This window comes from Thunnus maccoyii, chromosome 17 (assembly GCF_910596095.1).
Source record: "Thunnus maccoyii chromosome 17, fThuMac1.1, whole genome shotgun sequence".
In the NCBI taxonomy this organism is placed as follows: Eukaryota; Metazoa; Chordata; class Actinopteri; order Scombriformes; family Scombridae; genus Thunnus; species Thunnus maccoyii.
The window spans coordinates 15,389,298-15,417,150 of NC_056549.1; the positions used below are offsets into that span (position 1 = coordinate 15,389,298).

Below are 27,853 nucleotides of genomic sequence, written 5' to 3' on the forward strand. Positions count from 1 at the left end.
AGGATGATTATCATGAGAGGAAAGCAGAAAAGAAAACACACCTCAGCTACAAAAATGTATATTTATCCTTTCAGACTTTCCTAATCTTTTTTACTGGATGATTTTGCTTCTTTGAGACTCTAAAAATATTTGAATAACACCTGAAAAAGGAAGAGCTGAACAGTTTTAACTTGTCACAACTAGTGCACAGGGTCACAGGAAGACATTGCTTCAGTTGCTTCAAAGGTATGGTAGGATATGCATACCATCACCTGAAACATCCCCAGTTCAATTCAGACAGGGAACCTTTGTTCAACAAAAACAATGCACACATGTACAACATTGGGAAACATAGGCTTCCCCAACTCTGCTTAAACATTTACTGAAGAAAAATCAGTTTCCGACAGACACAAACATGCACTGTGTTTTTGTCCTTCATGGTGAAATCTTTATTTCATTTCTCTCCAAATCTCAGCACAGGTTATCATGTCAAGTCTCATTTTCCGCCATTATTTCACACTCAGGAAGCTAAGCAGTGCGTGTATAGTCATGTATTTCTCATAAATCATTTAGAAGGGGTTATTACACTTTAGCCTGAGGTGGCATGCTGCTGTTGTCATTTTGGTGCTCTGTGATCATTTGAGAGGGTCTTAAGTTTATATATTTAATGCTCTCAGCAGCACACACTACTGCAACTACACTGACCGCTGCGTGTGTGCGTGTGTGTGTGTGTGTGTGGGCATATGTGTGTGTTATCCTGGATACACAGTGAGTAGTAGAATCATCATGCAGCTATTTTTAAAGTTGAGACTCTTTAGAAAAAGCTTGCGGTGTTGCTGCCAATGTTGTTGTCGCTAATGCAAGTAAATGACTGCATTAGAATGAGCATTTTTAAAAACTAAAGCAACATCTCCCTCCCCGGTTTTTTAAGGAAATAACCTTGTGAAGGCTGAAAGCTGCACTACAAAGAAGGCAAAAGTAACATTGCCCCTCTATCTGCTTCCATGGAAGACTGTGGATCGGAGACTAGCAGATATATTTATGGTATTACGGTATTTATAATCCCTCCTGTCATCACTGCCACAATGTCACAGAGCACCTTTGACTCTGATAGAGAACAACAGTCACAGGCTTGAACAGCTTCCAGGTGTCATTTCAGCATTTTCAACTGGGCTTCTTTCACAAGAGAGTAATTGAACAGTGCAGCATGCGTCATCTGTTTTAAGGATGCCCAATTCAGGTGTGAACACTGCATCTTAAAATATTGGGGATATTCTTTAAAGGTAGAAAAAAAAAATCCTCCGACTGTCTTGCTGCATATGATAAGACAGTTGCATGTTAGATTCTTAATTCCCCATGAAACAACTCATGCTTGTGTGGGGGTCTCTTTATTTGTAAAGGGAGAGGGAGGAGGCATGTGAGGTCACTAAAAGAAGTATAAGAGTATAGTCAGATGAAGAGAGCGCTTCATGAAATAGATTCCTAATAGAGGGGGAGTAGGTAGTCTCTTTCAGAAAGAACATAGAAAAAAATAACAGGCTGACCCCCACTGAACTAGTCGGCTAACATGCTCTCAGTCACTTCAGTTTAAGATTCAGCGATGGATGCTATCCTGTCTTGCTTTTACAGTTGATCCCCCGTCCGGTTTATTATCTCATACTCATGCTATTTGTCTCATACACACTCACTCACACACACAGACGCACACACACTCTTATCTCTCTCTCTCATCTTTTTCATTTGCTCTCTCTAAACCCGCGTCTTCCTTAGAGGCTGGAGCTAGAAGGCATCTGGTGGGCGGTCCTGTCTCGGAAGCAGGAGGTGGCCTTGGCCAATGATTTTCAGGTCAATACAATGACATGTCAGATCACGGATTTGTTTATTTCCATAAAACCTGACTAACCTTCAACCAAGTGCAAAGCCTGCATTAGAGGGCCTCATACACTGTCTATTTCAAAGACTGGGTAAACTATCCCTTCTTCTCCTCCTGCTTCCCCTCCTGGTTTCTCTCTTCCCTCCTGCTCCTCTCCTCCTCCTCCTCCACTCTCTCGTCTTTCTTCCACTTGTGAGGCACGCAGGTAGTCTTGGAACTGGGACTGGGACTGCGAGTGTCCCAGGGACTCCACTGACAAGCTTCGGCTAGACAGGATGCTACTTAGGCTGGACTGGCGGGCGCCTCTGGGCTGGGTCTCAATTTCCACACGAACCTCAATATTGGTTCCTTCCCTGTGGTGACAACAGAAACATATAATGACATCAATATGCAGCTGCCAGGTATTCAAAAATGTTTCAGACTTGAGGAAATGATTGTTCCCAAAAAACAGTTAAAGAACAAAGAACTAGACCTAAAAAGGTGCCACAAATCCTTAGTAAGTTTCCCCTTCATAGTTTACAGCCATACTAGCAGCCATGTGAGGCTGTACTCAGGCACAGCAGTGCCTTGAGCTAGATGATAACGTCAGCATGCTAATATGCTCACAATGACAATGACAATACCCTGATGTTTAACAGTTCTAGTGTTTACTCAGTTCATCATCTTCGCTTAGCATGGTAGCATGCTAACATTTGTAGAGCGGCAACAATTAGTTGATTAATGCAACTATTAATATTATCAGTATTTTTCTTCCTGTTTCTTTAGTCCTTTATGATAGTAAACTGAATATCTTGAATATCTATGGGTTGTGGACTGTTGGTCGGGACAAAACAAGACATTTGATGATGTCATCTTGGGCTTTGGGAAGTAGTGATTGACATTTTCTAACATTTTTTGGATCAAACTAATCAATTCATCAAGACAATATTCAACAGCTTTGTGTTTAGTGTCTGATGACAATGTTTGGTCATAAAACTAAGTATTAGAACTTAAAATTTTAACCCAATGATGGTACTGATTGAAAAGTTAAGGGATCACCGAAATGACCACAATTCATCCTGAGGAGAGTATTAATGTCTGTACCACGTTTCATCACAATCCATCCAACAGTTGCCGAGACATTTTACATAAAACTACAAATGTCAACCTCATATTAGCGCTACAGGAAAAAATAGGGCATCACAAAACTCATTAGAATTAATTTGGGAGCCATGAATGCATAATCCTTCCTAAAAGCATAAAGAAAGCGGTAGAAACAGAAAGGGAAGAGGCAGACGCAACATTCACCTCAAAGGAAGTTCTTCTGTGTCGTTGAGCTTGCTGTCAGGCACAATAACCACCTCACAGTCTGATTGGCTGTGCTGCTGGGTGTATCCATGGCGTTGTGTGGCTTCATCCAACCCCACATAGCTATCTAGCTCCGGGGGCGTGGTGCTTGTACTTGGCAGGACGCCTACTTCCTGTACACTGACTCTGACTTCCTGGACGCTGGTGTCGCTGAGCGTTTGGTTGTTCTGACCCGTCCAGTGGTCACTGACTACATGAGAGAATAGAAGATCTATAAGAGAAGTGGAAACTTCATCAGATCAGGCCAGCAAGCTTTGGAGCAAAAATTACAATGCGCTTAGTACTGTGATTGTGAAGTCTTTTAGCACAAGAATCCTATTCTAAACTAAACTACACAAGTAAACTCACTTTCTTACTTAGTTAGATGAGAAGATCGATATCACTCTCAGACATGAGAGTTGTACCTATGTTCTCACTTAACTCTCAGCAAGAACGCAAATTAGCATATTTACAAAAATGTTAAAAAACCAATTCTTCTAAGTACTCACAGCTAGCTAAGTCCTCCAGTTGGATCTTGTGTGATTCAGGGGGCTCGCTCTGCGGTCGACACCAGCCGTTCCTACAGAGCGACATGGGAACGACCCCATAGACATAAGTCAACATAAGCGGCACACCCACACCTGCAGGAAAACAGGAAAGAATGAGAAACAAATTAATATTTGTCATTTGATTGTGCCAAAATAATTTAATAACATATGTGCGATTACATCAAAACAGTATTCCAGTAATTCAATTGTCCAAGAAAGTTGTGGGATTAGCAAGAAACAGATTTTTTGAAAATACTCCAAACTGTTGCAGCAGAGGCCGAAATATCCAGACTTTTACTACTGCAACTGCAACTGGAATTTGTCTTTTAGTAGACCCTTGGTGCCTGGTAAATCCTCACATCTTTCAAACTCTACATATGCGGTTTGTAACGCATGATTTCTGATTGATTCCTGATTGTCTCCAAGCTCCAACCAAGTCTTGTAATTTGTATTTTGTCTCATATGTCCACAGAAGACATTACACAGCTGATTTTGCAGGCTGATTAGTACTGTCTGTGACTAGTAAAAGCACTTTTATGTTTTATGATATATTAATTGGTGAAGTGCCCCTTTAAACAGTTATAGTTTTCATCATCATATTATCGCAATAACCCATAACATTCACAAGAGGGAGCCCCTTCTGCTTCACTGTGGACTGGACACCAGATTAAGGTAGCTGGTACACACTGATCTATAAAGCTATTCTTACATCCATATCTATGTAATTTTGTTCTTCCAAATGAAGCTGGAAACTACTGCATACACTTTATTTCTGTTCCTACGTTGCACACTGAGGAAGGGAAAAGAGCCTTCATGATTCTTCAGAGTGGAACAAGCTTCAGTCAGACATAAAACTTCAGGAACCTGTTTCCATGCAAGCTTTTAAAGCCACTTTCTTTGAACTGGAGACAAACTGATCTAGTGTTATTAATCTATTATATGTATTCATTTTTAAATCTTGTTATGGTATGTTTATCACTATTATTTTATAAGTCTTATTTAATCCCTCTGATCTCATGTACTGTTTGAATCTTGATTATTCTCTTCATATTTTAACTGGTTTACCTGGTTAATTAAAGCTATATATAAATAATGCAACTGCTTTTCAGCAGCTGATTCTCAAAACCTGAATGTCAGAACTTCCTTGAATGGACCAAGCATTGCTGAGAATGGACAAAAACACAATTTTGACAAAACAATCACATAATGGATAAATTGTTTGCTGTGATGGATCACCTGTCTTAATAATATGTAAAAATAAGGACAGAGCTGTGTATAACTACATTGGCAATGTAAGATTTCTTCCCACTCTCCCACATAACCTTCACAAAAGCACCTTCAACAACCCCCCAAACCTGATGAGCAGCAGCCTCCCTATGCTGTGTGATTATGTAACCTGTGATTGAGATAGGAATTTGGGAGCACAATGCAGAGTGCACACCAAACAAAGGGACATAATTAACACAGCGGAAACCCTGGGACACTATTGACTCAGCAACAGGGTGAAACGAGGGCAAGAGGATGAGCCTGCCAGCCAAACAGTTAGACAAGAGTGAACGTGAGACACTGTATGTGTGTGTCTGTGCGAGTTAAGGAGAGAAACAGCAAGACAGAGAGCTGTGACTGAAATATGAGATACAAAATAACAGTTGCAGCTACGAGAAAACGAGCTAATTTCTTTCATGGGAACCGAATGAAAAAGGAAACAGAATTGGCATAGAGACAGGGCAAGCAGGGAAGGATCCACAGGGGTGGGAGGTGAAGGTGAAGAGTACAGTGCGGCTAAATGTGTGTGCGTGCCGGGGGAGCGCCTGTCAGTGTGCGGTACGGTGATGGTTGTGACACTGCAGAGGGAAGCTGAGAAGCTGCTGAAGCCTAAAGGATTTCTGTCACAGTCTTGAATCTTACCTGAATGCTCCTTTACATTGCATGTGTCTGTGGTAATACATTAATGTTTGCATAAAGAGAACTAGTTTTTGAGTATTCATATGGCTGTTTATGCCATATGTATAAGGCTACATGTTTAAGTGTGTATAACTTGTGATTTATTAGTTTAACTTTACAATCTTGTGTGAAGACTGTGGAAAGATATGGGATTTTTCTCTCTTATTGATCCCACTGTACAGTCCTCGCTCATTATTATGCCCGGGATTATCTCAGACACTCCACAGCCAGCAGCTATGTGCTGATCAAATCACACGGATTATCTTTATCTGTAATGGCTTTTTGATACACATGAATACTGCCTTAGATATTTTTAAATAAACCTGATAAAACTACAGCCAACAGAAAGAAATATCTTAAATTAGCATATTTGGCATATAAAGTCTCTTTGATGTCTGCTCCAAACTGCTGTGTTTCAGGACATTGTGGTAATTTTATCTACTTAAAGTGTCAACAGTCATGCTATCCACTCTGTGACACTGTACTTCAGCACAGCTGTGCTTTAAGCTAAACTTTAACGTCAGTATGCTAACATGCGCACAATGACAATGCTAACATGATGATTAGAGCCTTTGTGTCTTCAGATGTCTTGTTTTGTCCAAATAACAGTACAAAACCCAAAGATATTCAGTTAAGCATCATATACGACAAACAAAAGCATTAAATCTTCACATTTGAGCTAATTTTGGGCATTTTTGCTATAAAAATGACTAAAACAATTAATCAATTATCAAGATAGCTGGCGATTAATTTTCTGTCAATCGACTAATCAATTAATCAACTAATTGTTGCAGCTCTAACGCTGATGTTTTGCAGGTATAATGTTTATCATGTTCACCATGTTAGTTGAGCGTGTTGGCACACTAACATTTACGAATTGGCACTAAAGACAAAGTATAGCCGAGGCTGATGGGAATGATTCATTTAGCAGGTAGCATAGTCATTAATCAAAACAGTGTGTAGACAGTTTGGAATTTTAACTTGATGATGATGAAAGGTCAAGGGGTCACCAGAGTGATTACATTTTATTCTGAGGGAGGCATGAACGTCCAATAGAAGATGAGACATTTCAATAAAAACCACAAATGTAAACCTCATGGCTGTGACAGAGGAAAAGTCAGGGGAACATAAAAGTGTTGGGGATACATTCTCTGGGTGCTGTGGATATCTATACCAGATTTAATGGCAGTCTATCCAATAATTGTTGATGTATTTCACAAAAAGCCAAAAATGTAAAGCTGCTGGTGGCACTAATGGGAAAGGTGATCACCAAGTCATTCGGATTCATCCTCTGTGGAACAAGAACGTCTGTGCAAAATGTTACGGCAATCCATCCAACAGTTGTTGAGATATTTTAGTCTGGAGCAAAGCAGTCGACTGACATTGCCATCCCTAGCGTTTTGCCAGCAGCATGGTGAAAAAATATATATTTTGAACATTTTCACAACTTTATTTTCAAGAACAGGCTAATTTTGCACTTTGATCACTGTCTTCAGTGTGCAGGGCAGAAGGTGGACATGTGGTTGTTTGTTCCTTACCCACAGTGACAGCTGCTATGACCGGCGACACAAACACTGACATCATCACCCCACTTGCCACCGTCAAGTAGTGCTTACTTCCTGAGATATTGTTTTTCTTACAGCGACCATGGACCTGGAAGGCAATAAATACAATATAATCATGTAACTTTAATTTGTTTCTTGTTGTTGTTCACATTCTCTGCAACCACTTATTCCTGTCACGCATTCCTTTCCACTGTGTAGGCATGGACGTGAAAGGAAAACACTAAGAAGAGATTACCACTCTATCACCTGGCCTGCACAGTGTGTATGATGACGTGTTCAAAAGTTGAGTTTATAACTGTTGATTACATGTAAAATGAACAGGATATTTTTAGAAAATGTGTGGTGGTGGAAAGTGGTTCCATTAACACTAAGGTTGGCAAACATGGAGCACTCATTAAAAGACAGAGAGATTCAAATTAAGTCATTCAGAATAATTTGTTTACTATGAACATTCTAAAGAGCCATACTGTATGGGAGGAATTTGCACGTTTTGGGCTGTATGTTGTCTTTGATGATGCACACACAAACTCAACCAGTCCCACAAAAAAGTGTGAATCAATTCAAACCAGTTATTTAAAGGATGAGGCTGGTTTTTCTTATTGTCAACCCATCTCATGTGCAGAGACAAACCAAAGTCTGATATATCTTATTCCTCTGTGCTGTAGACCTCCATTGTTGTCCAAAAACTTTTAGAAACATGTCAGTGAGCCACACATGTTGCACTGGGTGACATGTTTCTTCACCACAAAGAGTATGAGCATGTTAATTTGTTTAGAAACTGCTGCAAAGTCTAATAACAGCAATCACATTTTCAGTCTCCAAAAACTAGTTCCTTGTATGGCAGACACCACTGCGCAGAGCACATATCTGTTTACAGAGCTTTGCTAGCTTGTTATGCTACATATCACAACTTCTTGACTTTGTGCTAAAGTTCTCAACAATGTACAATTTGGTGCAAAGTCAAGAGGGTGTGATGTGTAGCACAGAACAAGCTAACAAAACTCTGTAGTTTTGGACAAAACTGGAAGTCTACAGCACAGAGGAATCTGCGCAAGAGATTTGTTGGCAATAAGAAAAATGTAGACAAGTCGCCAGCCATACCTTTCAATGTAAGGCAGGGTTTATAGACTATTCTGTACCTTGCGGCCCATGTAAATTGGTATGCCCACAATGATGACTGGGATGGCGATGCCCGCTATGAGGGAGATGACCACTGGTGCTCCAAGCAACATGCCCACCTGCCACAGAACCTTGCGGGTTTGAGACCATGGCTTCTTCCCCCAGAATGTACATCCAGAGGGACTGAGACAGACAGGAGACACAGCAGATGAGATCAGATAGGAGTTCAAACCATCATCATGCACATAATTCAGAAAAAACGTCTATACAATAAAACATATATTTTTATTACCTTATATTACCCATTTTTGGTTTATATCACCCAACTGTCCAGTCACATAAACACATAAACACACTCATAAGCATTCATCACCTTAATTCCTATGGAAAGCATAATCACCTGTGTCATGACCTCTCACAGAGCCTCAACCAGCTCACTGGCACAAACAAAAAACACATGAAAAACTTACTAACATGATCTCTCATTGATGTCATCAAATCATTACCCAAACTGAATGATCTCATCTGCATTTATAATTTTAGTGTTGCTTTCTCTGAATTACAGGCATTTGCAGGAAACATTCACATACTCATTTATCTTACATATTGTTGTTATGCAGATGGAAAAGGCTGGTTACTTAAGTCTGTTTACAAGGAGTTTATACTTTGTCACTTGACATGATGTTAGGTACAATAGTGTTGCCTTAAAGCATAAGTTCAATCTTGTACCAGCCTTTGGTGTTGAGGTGTAATCCTATCTGGAGCAGAAAGCAGTACAACAGTGTCTAATGCTGTTCGGTCTTAATCAAGCAGCAATTAACTTGTAGGAGCAGCAGTGACAATATAAGCAACACAAATAGCACCTTAGGGCTATGTTGTTTCTCAAAGCATTCGTTTGTATTACAGCTGCAAATGTCACTTTGGGGTTCTAAAAGCCTGAGTGGGGGGGTGTTATGGTGAGATATTATGGTTATGCTCCATTGCTCTGAACTTGCTGTGAGATGCTAAAAGCTTTGCCCTTCCATAGGACATTCTGTAATTTGTAGTGTGAAAGACAGACATGGATAAGGGGAGAGAAGAGGGGGAGGGATGGGGGAGAAGGAGGAGAGAGAGTGTGAAAAGACAATGCGGCCCATGCACACAAGAGAAACAAAAACTCTCTTTTATAGTTGACACATGCACAAAAACAATGATTGATTCATGAAAATTTGACGTAATACTCACACCTTTATTGGACATTGGGCGGCATAAGGATTAAACTGTTCAAATACAGCTAATCAGCTTTTATCCAGTCTCTTAGCTTGAGTTACATATTTTGCCGCATGGAAATATGGAGGCAGATAGAGCTGATTAATTGATGACAAGTCAGCAGTGACTCTCTTCCAGGGCTGGAAAAATCAATGGAAGCCCAGACGAACAGTTTAAAGCAGTGCAGCCTCTAAACAATGACACAGTGTACGTGCCTTGCCGACCGGCCTTGTTTTCCTATTTTCATCTCCGACTGGGTTTTGCTGTTCTAAAGTATCTTACAAATGCCAAAGTTGGGACTTTTGCCACAAAGCTTTTTGTCACCTCATGCTGCTGTGCTATGATGCTGGGATCAAATTCTGCTGCTTTTCTCTTGTGCTCTTGAATGGTACTTTCATTGTATATGTCCCAAAAACTAAGGTAGTTCATTGTAGGGCAGCAACTAAAGATTATTTTCATCATTGATTACTCTGTCCGTTGTTTTTTTCTGATATGTCTATCAATTGTTTGGTTCATAAATTGCCAGAAAATAGTGAAAAATGTGATGTCTTTTATTTGCTTGTTTTTTCAGACCTAAATCTGAGTATGTTTAATTTCAGGTAAAAACAGAGGAGATCATTAAATCATCACACTTGAGAATATGAAACCAGCAGATGTTCCATTATTAAATTTACTGTTGATTAACTCTCTGACAACCAACTAATCAATTGTTTTATTTCATTTTCTCAAGGCTAATGAACTTATAGCTTTTAGTTTGATGTGGGCATTGGTTATGTGTGTTAATGAATACACACATGAGCTGAGTGCGAACAGAATTGTGGCTGTGTACCTGAGGTAGTGCACGTCGGTGATCTCCTGCATACACAGCCAGCAGAACTGACAGGCACACACAGTGCAGTTCATACGGTTACAGCTGCCATCATTGGTCTTCATGATGTAGGCACCACAGCGAGGGCATGGTTTGATCTCCTCTGCATCTACAACGACACAGTGAATGTTGTGAAAGTGAATATCTATTCCTTTTAACTACCAAAATGAATGTCCGTGTCAAATGTGATGGAGATCCAGTAGAAAAATGAGACAGCATTCTGGAAAAAAAGGCACTAAAAAGGTAACAGTAGCTGCCAGTCGCACCTCCTCCAGGTTCTTCATTGAAGACGTAGAGCGTGGAGGCATCGTTACTGCCTGAGGTGTGGCGGGCTCGCTGACGCCGTGCCTGGTCACACGTTTGGTTGGGGTGCCACAGCTGCCTACAGTGGTAGCAGAACTCTGTGTCACACCCCTCACGGCCACAGCTCAGCTTGGGACACTCTGCACAGCCGTAAGCTATCACTGCATAGCTGAGAAGAGAGAGAAACCTCAGATAAAACATGATAGAATGGACATAATTGATATGATTATTGATCCCTATGGGGGAATTCCTCTGGAGGTTAAAATCTAGGTGTTCCAGTTAAATAATGCTCTTTCTACTCACTACTCCACACTGTTTCCCTAACTTGTTAATTTCAGAAGGAGTCACAGCAGCTGCAGTTTCATTTAAATATCACAGCTTTGGTTGGCCAACTGGAATATATACTTCTATTTCCTTGTATTGTTTCACTGTACAGCCTGGTCAAGCACACTGAATATTTCATTGTTGTTTTTCTTCACAAACAGCACTTGTTGACTGTGTGGCTCAGTGAATCATAATTCAAAGACAAGGCAAGTTTATTTATATAGCACATTTCAACATTTCAGCAACAAGGCAATTCAAAGTGATTTACATAAAACGTTAAAAGCATCAAGGCATAGTCCAAAAGAAACACACCATAAAAGAAGATTTAAATCAAAAACAGTCATTAAAGAACTAACAGAACACAAAACAAAAATAAGCTAAAATAGAATAAGACAAAAATAAAAGTTACAATGCAGTGTAAGAAATGAATTATTTGATTTAATAAAAGACAGCAGCAAACAGAAAAGTCTTCAGCCTTGATTTCAAAGAACTGACAGTTGCAGCAGACCTGCAGTTTTCCAGGAGTTTGTTCCAGATATGTGGTGCATAAAAACTGAAAGCTGCTTCTCCATGTTTATTTTTGACTCTGGGAACAGAAGCAGACCTGTCCCAGATGACCTGAGAGGTCTGGATGGTTCATAACATAGCAGAAGATCAGAAATACATTTTGGCCCTAAACCATTCAGAACTTTGAAATCAATTATATGACAAATGAAAAGCCAGTGTAAAGATCTGAGAACTGGAGTGATATGATCCACTTTCTTGGTCTTAGTGAGGACTCGAGCAGCAGCGTTCTGAATCAGCTGCAGCTGTCTGATCAAATTTTTAGGGAGACCTGTAAAGACACCATTATAGTAGTCGAGTCTGCTGAAGATAAATGCATGGACAAGTTTTTCTAAATCCTGCTGTGACTTAAGTCACTTAATCCTTGATATATTCTTAAAGTGATAGTAGGATGACTTTGTAAATGTCTTAATGTGGCTGCTGAAATTCAGGTCTGATTCCATGTCTACACCAAGATTTCTGGCTTGGTTTGTGGCTTTTAACATATGCTGAACGCTGACTTTTAATCATTCTTCCTTGGCTCCAAAACAATTACTTCAGTTTTATCTTTGTTTAATTGAAGAAAATTCTGGTACATCAAATCATTGATTTGTTCATTGCACTTACTCAGTGCTTGTGTTGGACCATAGTCCCCTGGTGATATGGTTATGTAAATTTGTGTGTCGTCTGCATAATTATGGTAACATATTTTGTTGTTTTCCATAATCTGAGCCAATGAAAGCATGTAGATGTTGAATAGAAGAGGCCTCAGAATGGAGCCATGGGGAACTCTGCGTCATTTTTGTCCGCTCAGATGTGTAATTACCAATAGGCACAAAGCAGTCCCTGTCATTTATGTAGGATTCATACCAGTTTAGTACTGTGCTAGAAAGTCCCACCCAGTTCTCCAGACGATCTAGTAGTATGTTGTGGTCGACTGTGTCGAATGTATAATAAAGGTGATCCAGTAATACTAAGACTGTAATTTTGCCACTGTCTCTGTTTAAGTGGATGTCATTGAAGACCTTAACAAGAGCAGTCTCAGTGCTGTGGTGTTGTCAAAATCCCAACTGTCAAATAGAGACACAACTACTATGGGACTGGTTTCCAGAGTTCAGCACCTGAACCAGATGTAATTCCATCCTTAGATCTTGAGCAGTCATTATGATGATAACACAGAGCTTCATGCCGGTGGACCTAATCCCACTCCTCAGAGGGGGTATTAACATAAATTTTAATATTCAAAGGACCACGTGACTAATGATCAAATACAAGTGAAAATAACTGAGTATATATTCACAGCCTCAAGGATCCTCTGCTCGGCTGTGAAGAACTATTTGAAAGGCTCCACCAGGCTTTTTCCTTTTGCAACTCCAGCCTTGTGTGGTTTTCAGTTTTATCAACACGGGAGATGAATCAGGCAGGCTGAAGGCCACACACACATAAGAGGATAATGAGGCTGCTGCATGGATTCTACTTAAGTGTCAGACTAGATTTGAACTGACTGTGTCTGATTCTCGAGTCAAACACTTTTGGCTGAACAACAAAGCTGGTCTTTCAAGTGTGGACCTGCTCATGCATAAAAACATTTTCAGGTATCAGTAAATATCTGTATCAAAGAAACCTGCTATAATTGGATTATTTAGATCTTAACCACCTTTCCACACTTCATCATGTAAAGATGTCTGAAGAAGTTCTTTGAAAACCTAACAGTGACAACGCCATGGGCTACTGACATCATTGAGATCAATTGAATTTTTTAAATTTTACAAGCAGGGCTGCACTTTGCTTTGCATTTTTTGCCAATGTAATAGTTTTACCAAAACCCCTTAGAAACCACTTAAATGTAAATACATTTTTAAAGGTACTCGGTGGAGTTTTTGACCACTAGTAATGTTATAGATCATGTTTTCCATTTTGTTTCTATCTATTGCAAACGCACAAGGATGCACGAACACAAGCAAACAGTGACATAACTTGTTCCTGCTGATGGTTTTACCCTATTGCACTAATTGACAGTTGGTGGAGGTAGTACACCAAGAAACAGTTTTAGCTGATATAAATAAACCAAATCAAAATGTTTTAAATTATTTTATCATTTATTCAAATGTAGAGCTGCAACAATTAGTTGATTAATTGATTAGTCAATGGACAGAAAGCTATTTTGATAACTAATTAGTTTTGAGTAATTTTTCAAGAAAATATTCTAAAATTCTCTAGTTCAAGGTTCTTCAATGTGAATATTTTCTTCTTTTTTTAGTTTTCTATAACAGTAAATTGAATATATTTGGGTTATGGACTGTTGGTTACGAGAAAACAAGAAATTTTAGGATAGAGCTTGGGCTTTGGAAAATAGTGATTGACATTTTTCACCATTTTCTGACATTTTAAATGACTAATCAATTAGTCAAGAAAATAACCAATAATGACAATAATAATTAGTTGCAGCCCTATTTAAATGTTTTATGAGGAATGTAACATGTTTATTTAATACCTGAAGGTTATACACAATACGTTCTGATGGAAAAAAAAAAATAACATAAACATAACTTGGTTTGTTACAAGAAAAGTCCACAGCATAACTTAAACTGAGTAGATATTTCAAAGTGAGAAAATGTAAAGGCTATGCGGTAGAATTGATACATATATGAAAGAAGTCCAAATCAAGATGTTCTCTACTTTGAATCAAGTTACTCCACTGTAATAAGTTGAGAACTGGATGTACATTTTCTGCTCAAAAAACAAACCACACAAGTTTATTTTTGAGGGAAATACAAGAAACCTTCCTAAAACTTCAAACTGCAATAATCTTGGATAAAAGTGTGGTTGTGTGACATTAATATGGGCGCTTAAAGATTTCCACAAACATTACTAATACTGCAGATTCTTGTCTCTCTGTGTGCAGGAAAATTCCTTGTTGATCCTCACTTGAAATCACCCACAGTAGCGCCACACAGCAAAAACATGACAAAATGTGCACACATAGATACAAGTGTGTGGAGCAGAAAAACACATTTGGCCACACTTTCTCAGAGCCGACATAATCTCCAGCTAAGCTTCTGTCCCTAAGACCACCAGGAATGTGTGTATGTTGAGAACATGGGAATAAACAAACCATAACTGTGAATGACTGGTTTACATAATGGGTCGAAACACTTCAAAGGTGCTTTTGGGACCTATTAGCCATTTCAAATTTTAAACACCACTAACCTCCGCTGCACTTTTAACCATTTTTTAAATATGCCAAACTCAAAATTCAGTACATTTGTTGAATACTTTTGAATCAGATTTCATACTTTCCGCTGTTATATTTAATTCACCACAGCATCAGACAGACTGGCGTATTGATTTTTGCTCCACTCATTCATCATGACCTGGCTGTGAGCACTGACAGTCGGGGAGACAGACAGTCTACCACTAAGTCCTAAACCCTGGTGCATACGTGCTTTTGACCACAAATATTCACTGAACACACACACAGACACACAACATGCACACACACATTATGATTTCCCATCAGCAGCCCTATCCTGTTACCCATCCATGAAGATTAAGGTGACACAGCAATGGATCAATGTCTCTACATAAACAACAACACGAAAAACATGTCTGTTTAACTCAGTTAACTCACTCAGAGTCAACTCAGAGCATGTTTTTGCATTGGATTGTGGTCTGTTGAGGTTGCTGCCAATGGAAAAAAAAGGCATCTTTGACTCTTCCACAAAGGATGTCTCGTTGAATGATTTATGATGATGTCTTAGATCGATTCTGCAATGAAATCATATTGTAACCATGCTTTAAACATCTCTACCTGACATGATGCAATCCACATTTCAGCCAGTTATCCTCGGGGAGCAAGAAAAACACTCCACCACTAACAGTGAAATGATCCCAGAAATGCCAGACACATCACCAGATTAACTTATTTGAAGTGTTAATGTAGTAAACATTAAGTTAGATTCTCAAAGAGTTATAATTACACATGGAAAGACGCTTGATTCATCATTCGCAGCCAGTCTGTTTTGTTCCATCAGCTGAGAATATATATTGCTGGTATCAAAATTTGAACAGCCTTGGGATGCATAGAAAACTCAAAACTGAGCTTTCATCAGCTGTCAATTCGGCTTTTCAAAGCTCACTCAATCATTCTGACACTGAAAAAATGCTTCAGTCTTGTGTTTTACAACATAAAGCCGGCGGTGGGATGACAGGATTTTGACAAGTGCTGTCAAATTGTTGTGTTGGATTAAGGCGCTGTTTTTTTAAGGGTAATTACTGTGAATTGCTACTGTGTGACTCAAGATGTCAATAAAAATACATTGTTCTAAGATTGCACAATCTAGAGGAGCCATTAGTTTTATTATCTATAAGTTTTCCTCTATCCTATTAATTTATCTTCTCTCAATGTTCAGTTCACTAATTATATAGCAAAAATGGCTCTTTATCATTATTAATGAACTTAAAATGTAAGGTTTTCTAGTGTATATACTCTAAACTGTGGGAAAAGCCTATTGATTTTGCTCCAAAATATCTAGATGATGATGGTGGTGGCACAAAGCTGATCCTCACCTGCAGTCAGGTGCAGGGCACCAGCGTGTATCTGGGTCAGCAGCCAGGAAACGCCTCAATTGGTACTCCTCGAACCTCTCCAGCAGCGCCCGGTCATCCAGGATGGCACGAACATCTAATGGCGCCAATGTTTCAGGGCACTGCGGGCATGCAATGCCCACCCGACTCTCTGATATCTCAATGCGCAGGTATTGGCGGAGGCAGTCCGAGCACGTCCGGTGGGAACAGGAGGTGAGTCGTGGGAAGTGGCAACGCGGCTGACTGAGCAGGCACAGTGGGCACTCCTCCAGGTGTTCATCCAATAGCTGATCCTGGCTGGAGGAAGAGAGGGACAGGACGCCGGTGGAGCCACTGCTGACTCCGCCCACGCATTCAGCTGTGGTACCACCACCCTGGCCAACCTCAGCGGCTGCTGGCGGACCTCCTCCTTCTCCTCTTTCTGTTCCAGAAGCTCTTGATTCTCCAGCCTCTTCTGCTGTGAGGTTGAGGCCCTGCAAACAATTACAGTACAGTGCATGCTGATTTACCAAATGTGCATTAAAAATATCCTTATACACAGGGTGAAACTGAGAGACTTGTACAGACATTGTGCTGCCGTTCACAAAAAAAAAAAAAAATATATATATATATATATATATAGATAGATAGATATTAAGAAATAAATGAAAGCAAACGGATGGTCCCCACATTTCTAGTGAAATCAGTATAGGTGAGCGTGTGTGTTGGTGGATACTTATTGCACTTGGTCTACTTGGTTTCCTGGCAACATAATTTCTAGAAATTACCAATTAATTAAATAAACACTCTAATGGATTTGGGCTATAACAGTAAGGGAGGAAGCAAGCATCAGCTCATACACCCAAAGTTAATGATCTACAGCCTCTCTTCACGTTCTTTCTTATACAACAATCTGTGAGACATTCTGATTTCAGACATTTTAAAGCACCAAAACTAATCATCTGAAATGTTTGAAGTTTATCTCTTGAAATCCTAATGTTTTCTGCATCCATCTTCTGACGATAGATATGGCAGGATAATGAACTAATAAGCATATACTGTATGTTCTATGTACGACTACAATTTAAATAACATTATCATTTCAACTCCTATTCTTATTCTTATTCTTATTTTAACAAAATCAAAATCCAGTATGCTTTAAATAACAGATAACAGGTTTACTTGAAACTAGGAAAAAATATTAATATTGCAGTGGAATATTAGAATAATGTGAATAATATTATAACACCTGACACATAAGAAAATTTCCATCCAAAGACTGATTTCTGTGAGTGTGTTTACAAAGCCAGCACTACCAATAAAATAACCAGGCTCAATACAAAAGCTCAGACTGGAACATATAAAAAACAGGATCAAACATTTTATGAAAGCTAAATGCTTTTACAAAAATCACCAAGTCTACCTGAAGCCAAAACAAACTTAACCTAAATAAAACTGTGTGAAATGGGATGACTTTGTTGCTTAGAGTAGTAGAAGCCTCACTCTTACCTGCTCTGGATGCTCGCTCAGGGTCAGTGTGATGGCCACCTCCTCTTTGGGCCAAGCTTCCACAGGCTTCTCGGGCCTCGGCTCCGATTTGGGCTTTCGGCTGAAGAAGTTGAGGAAGCTCAGGGGCCCCGTCTGCTGCTTGGGCCTCTTCATGGTCTACAACTGGAGCAGGAGCAGCAGCTGAGGAGGGCAGGCCAACGACCATGAGCGGGATGCAAAAGCGTGTGTGAGAGAGAGTGTGTGTGTGTGTATGTGTTTGAGTTTGTGTGTGTGTGCGTGTGTGTGTGTGTTTTGTGTGCGTGGGTGGGTGAGCACAATGAGCTCTCACGGCTCAGAGTCTTGGAGCTGGGCGGCTGCTCTGCTGTAGGAGGGAGGAAGAGCGGGAGAGATGGAGAGGGAGATGACAGGGAGGAGGCGATCCCTGCTGGAGGGGAACATCACTAATTTGGATTCCAAGGCCGAGTCATGTGGTTTACTTTCTCTCTTTGGTCTTCTTTCCCTCCTCCACCTCCACTGCAGTTCCCTCGGTCCAAGCTAGTCCCGAACTGGCCGACTGTCCTTCATCGTTTTAGTCCTCCTTCTTCACTGTCAGCAGCCCTGTAACCTGGAAGCAAAAGTGACAAGTCATGACTAACTCAAAGTGAATCAGAAATGATGACTGTGCCTTAAAACATGTGCAGTGCTGGCTGAAGGCGTGTTGTCATTTTGTCATATAATATATTATTGTACTAAAAGTCCCAACACACAATGTTACAGCTACAAAACCAAATCAAAGTAGAGCTCGGTGATAATCTGATAGTATCATAAACTAACATAATGAGTTATTGAAGGTTTTGTTTTACACATTTAAAGAGGTTTAGCACCTGTAATGCAGCATTGGAATACAGTTTATCGCACTAAACATCACTTTTATTATATTAACTATTATTTTTAGAGCTGAAACAATATGTTAATTACTTGACAACAGAAAATAAATTGGAAACTATTTTGGCAACTATGCAAAACAGTCTCTGGCTTCTTAAATGTGAGGACTTTATGACAGTGAATTTAAAATATTTTTTGTTTTAGACTAGTGAATATGACCACTGGGATTTCTTTTTTTTTTGGAACAATTTTCAAACTTTTTTTACAGACAAAACAATTAACCAGAAAATAATTTGATAGCATCAATTACAACTGCATAACAATATGTGTAAAATATATAACAATTAATGGCAAATACATCTCTAAGAAATTGTACTTTACCATGTAATCAGCCTCATTTTGCTTAAGTTGTTAATTTGTGGTTTTGCTCTGTTTTGAACCTTTGAACAATTTTTATGTATACCCCCCCAACATTTCAATATTTCAATTTTTATACTACTGTGCTATGATTAATTGCTTCATTTGTTATATCAGCAACCTATTAATATTTAATTTCTACTAAGACATATTATGTATAAATTGTGTGCTCAGTCTCATCCAGTGTTCTGTAGTAAACGGAAGCTTGTGGCGTGACCAGACCTGACATCAAATGACATTTACTTGAAGCTGAAGTAGACACAACAACAGGAACTAATTTTAAGATCTGACCTTTCAATAATTCCACAAAAATAGTGATATCAAAAAATAAGATGTGCTATTTGACTCCTGAATCCTCTATTCAAATCCCCCCAGTAGTCATTTATATCAAAAAACAAAAAACACCAGAGAGAGTTTTGGATCTGTGCACCCCAGCCTGCCCATCATACAGCCTCAGACACGAGCAATAAGGTCACAGAAATGAGACACAAAGATCAGATGGATGAGAGACTTGTGACTGGTTTGACAGAAAGGATCAGGGAGATAGAGGGCGAGGTAGAGGAGAGGAGGTGATAGACAGCACAGACAACCCATTCTGTCTCCATTAGGCAGCAGTGAGCTTTCATAATCAGGCCCAGAGAGCAAAGAGAGCATGAGGTGATTCATACAACCCCAGACCAATTAAAATAGCTGTCTCCGTATTGGCACTACGTTGGATCGAAACAAGGAATACAGCATGAAATATGATATGATTATAGATTATCATCTATTTTAAGATCTAAGACAGTTTCTTGTTTTCTAATTCTATAATTACGGAAAAAAACATGTTTCACTCTTTTATATAAATTAAATTACACAGGTCAGAGGCAGGTATAGCCACAGGAGCTATATGCTTCACCATTATTTGAACAGGGATTCACAAAAAATCTGGATTTATGTAACACTGCAGTGCCTAACCTGCCTTCTTTTACTCTTGCAAAGAAACTGGAAGTTTGAGTTGTATTTATACTTTAGTCTTCTGGATATGTTAAAATCCACATGAATAGCAGGCTCTTCTTGCAGTAGTACATTATTATATATGGTAATTTAAGAGTAAAGAAAAGACATTCTCTCCATTTCAGAAGTTGGCACCATAAACTGATGATTAGTGTTGATATTTTAGATGCAAGATTCTTTTTTTTCTGCTCGCAAACTATACAGTAGCTCTGTGGGAAATACTGTATCTCAGTATTCTACTGAAATACAATTTGGCCAATACAAATACAAAACAAAATGCAATATGTATTTTATCTTGGATCTCGGAAAACAGAAAGGCTGTTTGCAAGCCAGAAATAAGATCCTATTGAAAAAGGATCTTCTAGCAAATCTCTTTAAAAAAGATTAAACCAAGTATAAGTTACTGTGAGATAATAGAAGAAACATCCCATTCAATTATACACAAAAAAGTGGAAAACATATTCAATAGGTTATAGTTAAAGGTTACTGATAGGTCATTGATATTGATTAAAAAAAAAGAAATAAAATAACATGCTACTGATTTGCAAAGTCCAAACCTATAGATCCACTCTGGCGATGCCTCACATTAGATGCTGTGATAAAAACGGTCCTGGCCATCTTCCAAAAAAAACTAGAGAAATATGAACTGGCAAGATGAGAAATGTTTGTGAACACATTCAGAACTTTCTCATTCACACAGAGGTTATGATGACAACGTTGCAGATCATATGTTCTTCTGCTATACATAAAACATTCAAACTGCTTCCTGTCCTCAGAAAATCCCTTCAAGACCTAATAGTGATGGTGGATAAATATAATAATTTCAATTTAAGCTTTAATAACATCCTGATTAATCTGTCATCTAAATTTCTATTTGAAAGATTTGCAGTCCATAGTGAAGTCTTATGGGAACTTTTGTTTACTGAAGAGGAAAATGTTATAAACAAAGCAGAGGATGTTTTGAGTAAATTAATCAGTAATAAAAGAAAACTTTCCCAGCAATAATTTAAAAGGATCACAGGCCTCTTTCTACATATTTCGTCACCACACACAGCTTCTCCCCATCCAAATTCCAGTAACTGTGTTGTGCTTTTGGTTGAATTTTTCCAACATCTGACTGATTTTCTTCAAGGATCCAAAGCACCGACCTCTGTAATGAACGCACCACTGTGCTGCTGTATATTTATAGAAATCATCCTCACATATGAAGACACTGAAATCACACACATAACACATTCTAAGGAGCTAAATTCACATGCCATGAACACACTGTATCCAGGATGTATGCATGCCTACACACTCACATATAAAGTATGAATGCGCACATGCACACGCTCAAACACACACACGCAGAGTTGAGTGTAATTAAATGATAGCTCAGTGGATTCCAACCACGGCTTATCGCTCCACAGTAAAAGAGAGAGGGCCAAGTAATTAGACAACACAATTCACCGCTTAACGACTTAGATAAGTTGTCATTGTAAGGAAACGTTCCGAATTTAAACTGTTGTTTTGCACAAACCTCAATGCTCTCACTTACCACAGGAGAGATAAAGAGATACGCAGAAGTACACGCAAAGTACAGAACATTACAGTCCACAGCATATAAAACCTCTTAAAACCTAAGTTGGAGAACACACAAACACAAATATAAACATATAATGAGTGTGCACTCACTCTCTGTCACCGAACTACAAAGTTTGAAGTTGTAGCCAATTCAATGTAATATATTATAATCAGAGTAATATATTGCTCTAATTCTCTAGCAATTAGGTACAAAGGTTGCCAATAAAGTTAGGTCAATTGCAGGCAACTGTCAGCAAACTGAGCTGTGTTTGGCACCAAAACACCAAATGTGGGAAGGCTCTGGTCCATACAGCTGCCAGATTTAACTAAGATTTAGAGGTTTTGGACTTCGGTAAATTTGGGCTGAGAATCAGCTACAGTTAGCAGCAATGATAGTTTGGAGCAAGTCGTGGCCCTTAGAATCAGCCCCAGTATGCTGGCAAGTCAATTTGGCTGCTGGCTACCTGGGTAGACTTAGATTTTTCTTTTTCAACATCAGACTAAATTATCCATATATCACATCATGTTCTTTCAACTCCAATTGTCCTGCTCATGATCTCTGCAGAGCATCTTCGCATTGTTAAAGATCATCATTATCATCTTGAATCAGATCATTCATCCGTCAAAAGCTACAGAAACAAAACACACTAAAATGCACACGCATCCATACACACTTTTATGCACACATGCACAAACACACATGAATTATGTAGATAAAGAGATAGAAATGGCAGAAAAACCTTCTGGACGATGAGATGCTGTTTGTTTTCTATGACCAGTGGCTATAATACAAACACAGTGTCTCTGTGATGTCAGTGAAAACTACTGAATCACAAACCAAACTTCCAGCAACAAAACAACAACTGTTCATTGGATGATGACACTTTTGAACTTACAAAAAAGAGCAACAAGTAGGTAAATCATCACAAATATGTTTTTAGACAAACAGGTCTTCTTTGTTAAGGAATGTAATTGTTTCTAAAGCTACCAAATATTAGGGAAAAGTGTATAAAATGATGTATAACAAGACAGGAATATTTTGCCTTGAGTTTTGGACAAACGTGTTTCCAAATTTAATGCAAATTATGGGGAAATTTAAGGGGAAAAGCTGGGTTTTAAGAAGTTAATCACATTCAATATATAAAAATGAAATACAGATAAATAAAGTGATAAAGACGTAACTCCTATGAAATCCACTGTTTCTCATAAACACAAGTCCAAAAATATTGTGGTGTTTTTTCTGGCAAAAAAGCATCCAGGCTAATAGCTGAGCTGTTACGAAACATGCGATAATAACCAAAAGATCGTGTGATAACAATTAAGCCCTCTCCCAATAACAAATGAGCAACTCTACCCACTGAGGAAGTTCCACAAGGTGTGGTTGAAAGATTATGAAAAATCTCCCTAAATAGACTCAATAAAGAGACGGTGAGGAGTAAGGAGGAAGAGGAAGAGGAGGAGGAGAGAAGATCCTGTTCTCTTTAATGTCGTGACTCATAAGACTGGAGGGAAAATAGTTAACAACACGAGAGATGGACACAGATGCTGCTCAGCAAGGGAGAGAACAAGTTTACAGGCTAATGGTTAATGGTTTTCTTTTCTTTTTAATGTGTGTGTGTGTGTGTGTGTGTGTGCACGCGCGTGTGTGTGTGTACAGCACAATGCTCCTGAGGCCAAAGACACACTTAAAGATTTGACCTCCCTTCTTTACACTAGTATGCTGGCACTCCTTTGATGTTTCATACTTCACTCAATTTCTAGAGAATTCTTGACCACAGAGAACGAACAATCCAATAAAACGGCCTTTAAAAGAATTCAAATTCTTCAGGCGTCTCGAGGGATTACAGAGAATTAAAGGACAAATACGAAATCTGTCCTCGAACTTTCTTTCTGCGCCAGAGAACAAATCACTAAATCACAAATTTTGACAGGATTTTCACCCTCCATCCATGTGAAATTGATTACCTTAAATATCAGATTTAATGACTTTGAATACTGTGATAAGACAGTAAATATTCATCAAGTTATGTGTCATATTTGTACAGCTACACAAGAGTAAAACTCCTTAGAGTTATGTAGCCACGCTGTTGAAGAAGGAAAAAATCTATCATGTCGGGTCCAATGGGAGTTAAACTATCTGGAGACGGAAATTTTCAGCAGAAAAATAACCCACTTTAGTCCTGAAAGAGAAATCATCTGTACTGTAGAGTGTTTCTCTGCAGTTTTCCAGTTAAGGGTTATAATTTATAACAAACTACAATGTTATGAAACATACTTATTCAGCTCATTTCTTTGTAAAGTGCCCACTGAATTTATAATATGATGATAATTTATGGATGTGTTATGGAGCAGTTATCATTATAAAACCTATCGTTCACGATGTAATGAGGAAAGGTACAATAAATCCTGTATGACAGTGGTTAGTAGAAGAAATGCTTCTGCAGGCTATGGATGTTCACTGTGTAGCTGACTTCAGCAAGATGGCTGTGTGACCTTATGACCTCCTCAGGCACCTCATGACCACCGTTAAAGGAACCGAACGAAGTAGTCACCATGAAATGACACTCCTTCCATGTACTATATCACCTACAGCAGTGCACAAAAACAAAACATTCAGCCACACGTCTCTGTCTTCATTCACAGCAGCAAACCCTCATTTTTAATTTATTTCCGACAGGCGAGAGAAAAAAAGAGAAAACCGATCCCCTGGGCATCGTCGGACATCATTACACAATGAACAAAGGCTTTGGCTGGAGTCTTGTTTTCTTACTTTCTGACACAATTAAGCATGCTGATTCACTCCAATTACAATCTGACCATAAAAGCAGCAAGCACATTTCTACAGAAAATGTAAGAATAGCAAAAAGATTGAGTAAAGGTTTTAAAGGGGTATTCTGCGAATTTTACATATAAAAGTCAGTTTATATGTCATGAGCAGTACTCCCCAACCTGGGAAAAAAAAGTTGTATAATGTCTTCTGTGGATGCGGAGGAAGCTTTACAAAGTCAGAAAAACATCACTGTGATGATGTCATCAGGGTAATCTCCGCATGGGCTTGGAGACTTTTAGCAGAAAGTCGGTGTTACAAAGTGGGGGTGTGGAGATTGAATGGCGTGGGTGTTTACCAGGCAGAGAACATAAAACAAAATGATGCTATTTGTTGCATTATGGGAAATGAAAGACAGCGTTTTTGCAGCTTGCGCCATACTGAGGACTATAGGTCAGGATATCTTGGTCTCTGCTGATCCAATTTTGACTATTATTTTTAAAATCTGTCTCTTATGAGTCCCCCCAACTTCATGCAGATGCAGCACTAAGTTGCTGCAGTACCCCGTTAAGACACCCATCTAGAATGCTGAAGGCACTGAATATAATGAAGCAGCTTGTCTTGTTGAGCCTGTTGAGCTCCCGGAGGAGGAGTAGTGACATTAACCTATCTACAGGTGACGATACACTTAAGGCACAGACAGAGAGGTAGAGAGGTAGTAACTAGTAGACGCTTGAACTTTGAGGACGTGATGACCGATTACTGTCACATTTGACCTGTACAGATGGTTGGCTTTGTGTCATGAGAGAAAATGGTGCTTAATCTGCCCTCTTTACATTGGAAATAAGAATGGCTGTCATGACCTTAATATTCTGAAGCCTTTATTGAATTCCTTAAATCTGGACATGGTAAATGAACCTTTGCACTCTGAACTGTTTTAAGTTATTCTTAGAATATATTGTTTCTGATTTCACAAACAACAGCATGTAGGTTACAACTTATAGTATGGCAGTTTGCCTCTTGATGACAGATGAAATGACAATGACAGATGGGATTATTACACAACCAGCATCTGCCCTAAAGCGGTTTCCCCCCTCCTTTAAAATGCCAAGCATGGGAAGAAACGGACCACCTTTTTTTCTAGATTTTATACTTATCATGTACCGTGTTATCACAACTGTATAATCTCCTCAGTTGGGAGGCGTTTTCGAGGATGTGACACTTGTTAACAAGCTGTTGCTATGCAATCACTGGACAGAGAGGAAGGGAGGAAGGTCAGTTTTCAAGCATGATATTGAGTTCAGGCTGGGAAACCTGATGGTACACCCTGTTAAATGTTCACTGGACTGAAGCCCACATCAGCAATGCGGGTTTCAGAGACATGAGAGTGACCTCAGCCTGCCCACACACTCCTATACTCAGCGGCATCCCTGACCAAAATGTTCTGTTTCTGCTCCATGTGGTGCTCAACACTGAGTCTTAGTGACCTATGGTAGCACAAAGCCTACTTTAAGAAACCGAATAACCACAATATAAGGTTTTACTTTATATATGATATCATATTATAGTATCCTACATTGTTGTAGAATTTCATAACAGTGCTTACATGTCTTATCACTCCATCACAACTCACTGATCCATATGTTTTAACTCCACAACCTTAATAAGAGAAGTGGTATTCAACCAATAAACACTATGGGTAGCAGGCCTACATATATTTGGGGATGCACATTTAAATTTAAGGTGTTATAAAATTGTACTAATCAAAGGCAGCTTTGAGTAACCTCCACACTTATTTAAAATAAAAATTAAAAATCATTTACACGTTTTCACACATGCACTTTAATCATTTCAAAAGGGAGCTGTCCAGGGCATCAGTGTGCTATTGCAGGGAGTGGCATGTTTAATAGGCTATTCGCATTCACCTCCACCTCCATGTATTCGTGATATAGACACGAGCGTTAACGATGAGAAAAAAGCCGTCTATATGCGCGTTTAAAAGTCTCCCTCTCAAGCAGATAAAACACACAATAATTTGTATTACGTAAACGGTATCTTACCTCTCTGTGCGGCGCCGTCTCTCTTTGCAGCGTAGAATCAACAACTGGCTCCTCCCCTTGAGGACCAAACAGTAGCACAGAAATCCCCCCTCGTCTCCTCCTCTTTTCTGCCGCACAGAAAAACCTGTCTGACCGCCAAAGCTGCAGAGAGGGTGGGTATGATGTCAGGTAATGGTCCTCTGCAGGGGGGAGCCGAGGAGAGGAGATCCGCGGTGAGGAGAGCCTTCCCCCCGGTACATCAGCAGACTGATGGCTTTTCTGAGGGGAGGCTCACTGCAGTGACATGAACCAATAAGATGACGCAGAATCCCAGGATCTCCTATTCATAAATGCTCAGGCCCATAAAAACAGTGGTACAAACACATGCCATCTCGGGTTTTTTTTTTAATGTTGTCCCAGTCAATTAAATATAGCATGTCATTTGTTGATTTTAAAGGTACAGATTGTACTCTAAGGTCCAATGCCCACAAGAAAAAAAAAGATGAGAGTAACTTTCTCTTCTCTGTAACTATATAATGAGATGAAATCAAACAAGCCTCCTGAAACACCTTTAGAGGTCATAGGACTCAGCTGTAAAAACACTTCAGAGGGAGGGTAGTTTATGTTGACGAAAAGAAGCATAACACACATTAAAGGTGTGAGGTATATACAGATACCATGTGGAGCTTTTAGGACAACCTATATATATATTTAGGTTAGCCCAGTTTTAAGTCTCAAATGATGTACCGTCCTAGAGTGGAACTGTTTCTCCACAGGACCCTATAATGCTTTACATTGTCCCCTTCGTGCCACAGTGTACTGTGTAGTTTTATTGTTATTTAGTATATAATTAGGCCTACAAATAATAAGAAAATCACCTTTACCTTAATAGCTGGATGTCGTATGTTGTGGGATAGCTTTGTGTATTCCTGGCACAGATGAAAGTCTTGACAGACTGTGGCCCCTCTCTCGTTAAAGTTTTTGATCGTTTTGAAAAATGCAGCGAAGATAAAATGCTACAAGACGCTATGATGCAAAATGTATGTTCTTGCCCATATTTTTTTTTAATGTAAACTTACATTTGCTATATTTGAGGCATTTTTACTGCACTTCCTACAATGCTGCATTGTACACATTATAGCATCAGAAACTTTGATCCTCTGTGCTTCTCTGAGCTTATCGTTAGATTTAAAACAACATTGATGTGAGTGGTCAATTTATATCTTTTTCCCACAGTGGACTGTCTGTCTAATGTGACAGTGGACTGAAACTTTAAGGTTTGACATATCCTTACTTGACTGACAAAGTTTTCTGTTTAAATAACAGACACAGGCTCAGAGATGTAAAAGATTTCAGTCGTGATGACATTAGAACTACAACTACCATGATTCAGTGAGGCACAGCAACCGGAAATTATTTTCGGAAGCGGAAACCTAACTAAACGGAAGCGAATACAATAGAATCAAGATGCATCCCGCGGGCAATAATA

The 27,853-nt window shown here is 39.2% G+C and overlaps 1 protein-coding gene across 3 annotated transcripts; it reads right to left on the reverse strand.

Moving 5' to 3' along the window:
* Positions 1 to 415: 415 nt before the first annotated feature.
* Positions 416 to 27,406, reverse strand: si:ch211-278j3.3 (E3 ubiquitin-protein ligase RNF19B). 3 transcript variants are annotated; one of them, XM_042390353.1, is made up of 11 exons: positions 27,249 to 27,406; positions 26,386 to 26,658; positions 17,716 to 18,319; positions 16,210 to 16,700; positions 10,737 to 10,942; positions 10,432 to 10,579; positions 8,375 to 8,537; positions 7,209 to 7,323; positions 3,688 to 3,819; positions 3,140 to 3,389; positions 416 to 2,205 (listed from the first exon to the last, which is right to left on the reverse strand). In XM_042390353.1, exons 3-11 carry the CDS (start codon positions 17,866 to 17,868, stop codon positions 1,917 to 1,919), a joined length of 1,947 nt encoding a protein of 648 aa, XP_042246287.1. In that variant the 5' UTR covers positions 17,869 to 18,319; positions 26,386 to 26,658; positions 27,249 to 27,406; the 3' UTR covers positions 416 to 1,916. The 3 variants fall into 3 exon arrangements, with proteins under 3 accessions (XP_042246287.1, XP_042246286.1, XP_042246285.1); XM_042390352.1 differs by having other exon boundaries at positions 3,140 to 3,410; positions 26,386 to 26,526; positions 27,249 to 27,404; XM_042390351.1 differs by having other exon boundaries at positions 3,140 to 3,410; positions 27,249 to 27,404.
* Positions 27,407 to 27,853: the final 447 nt, after the last annotated feature.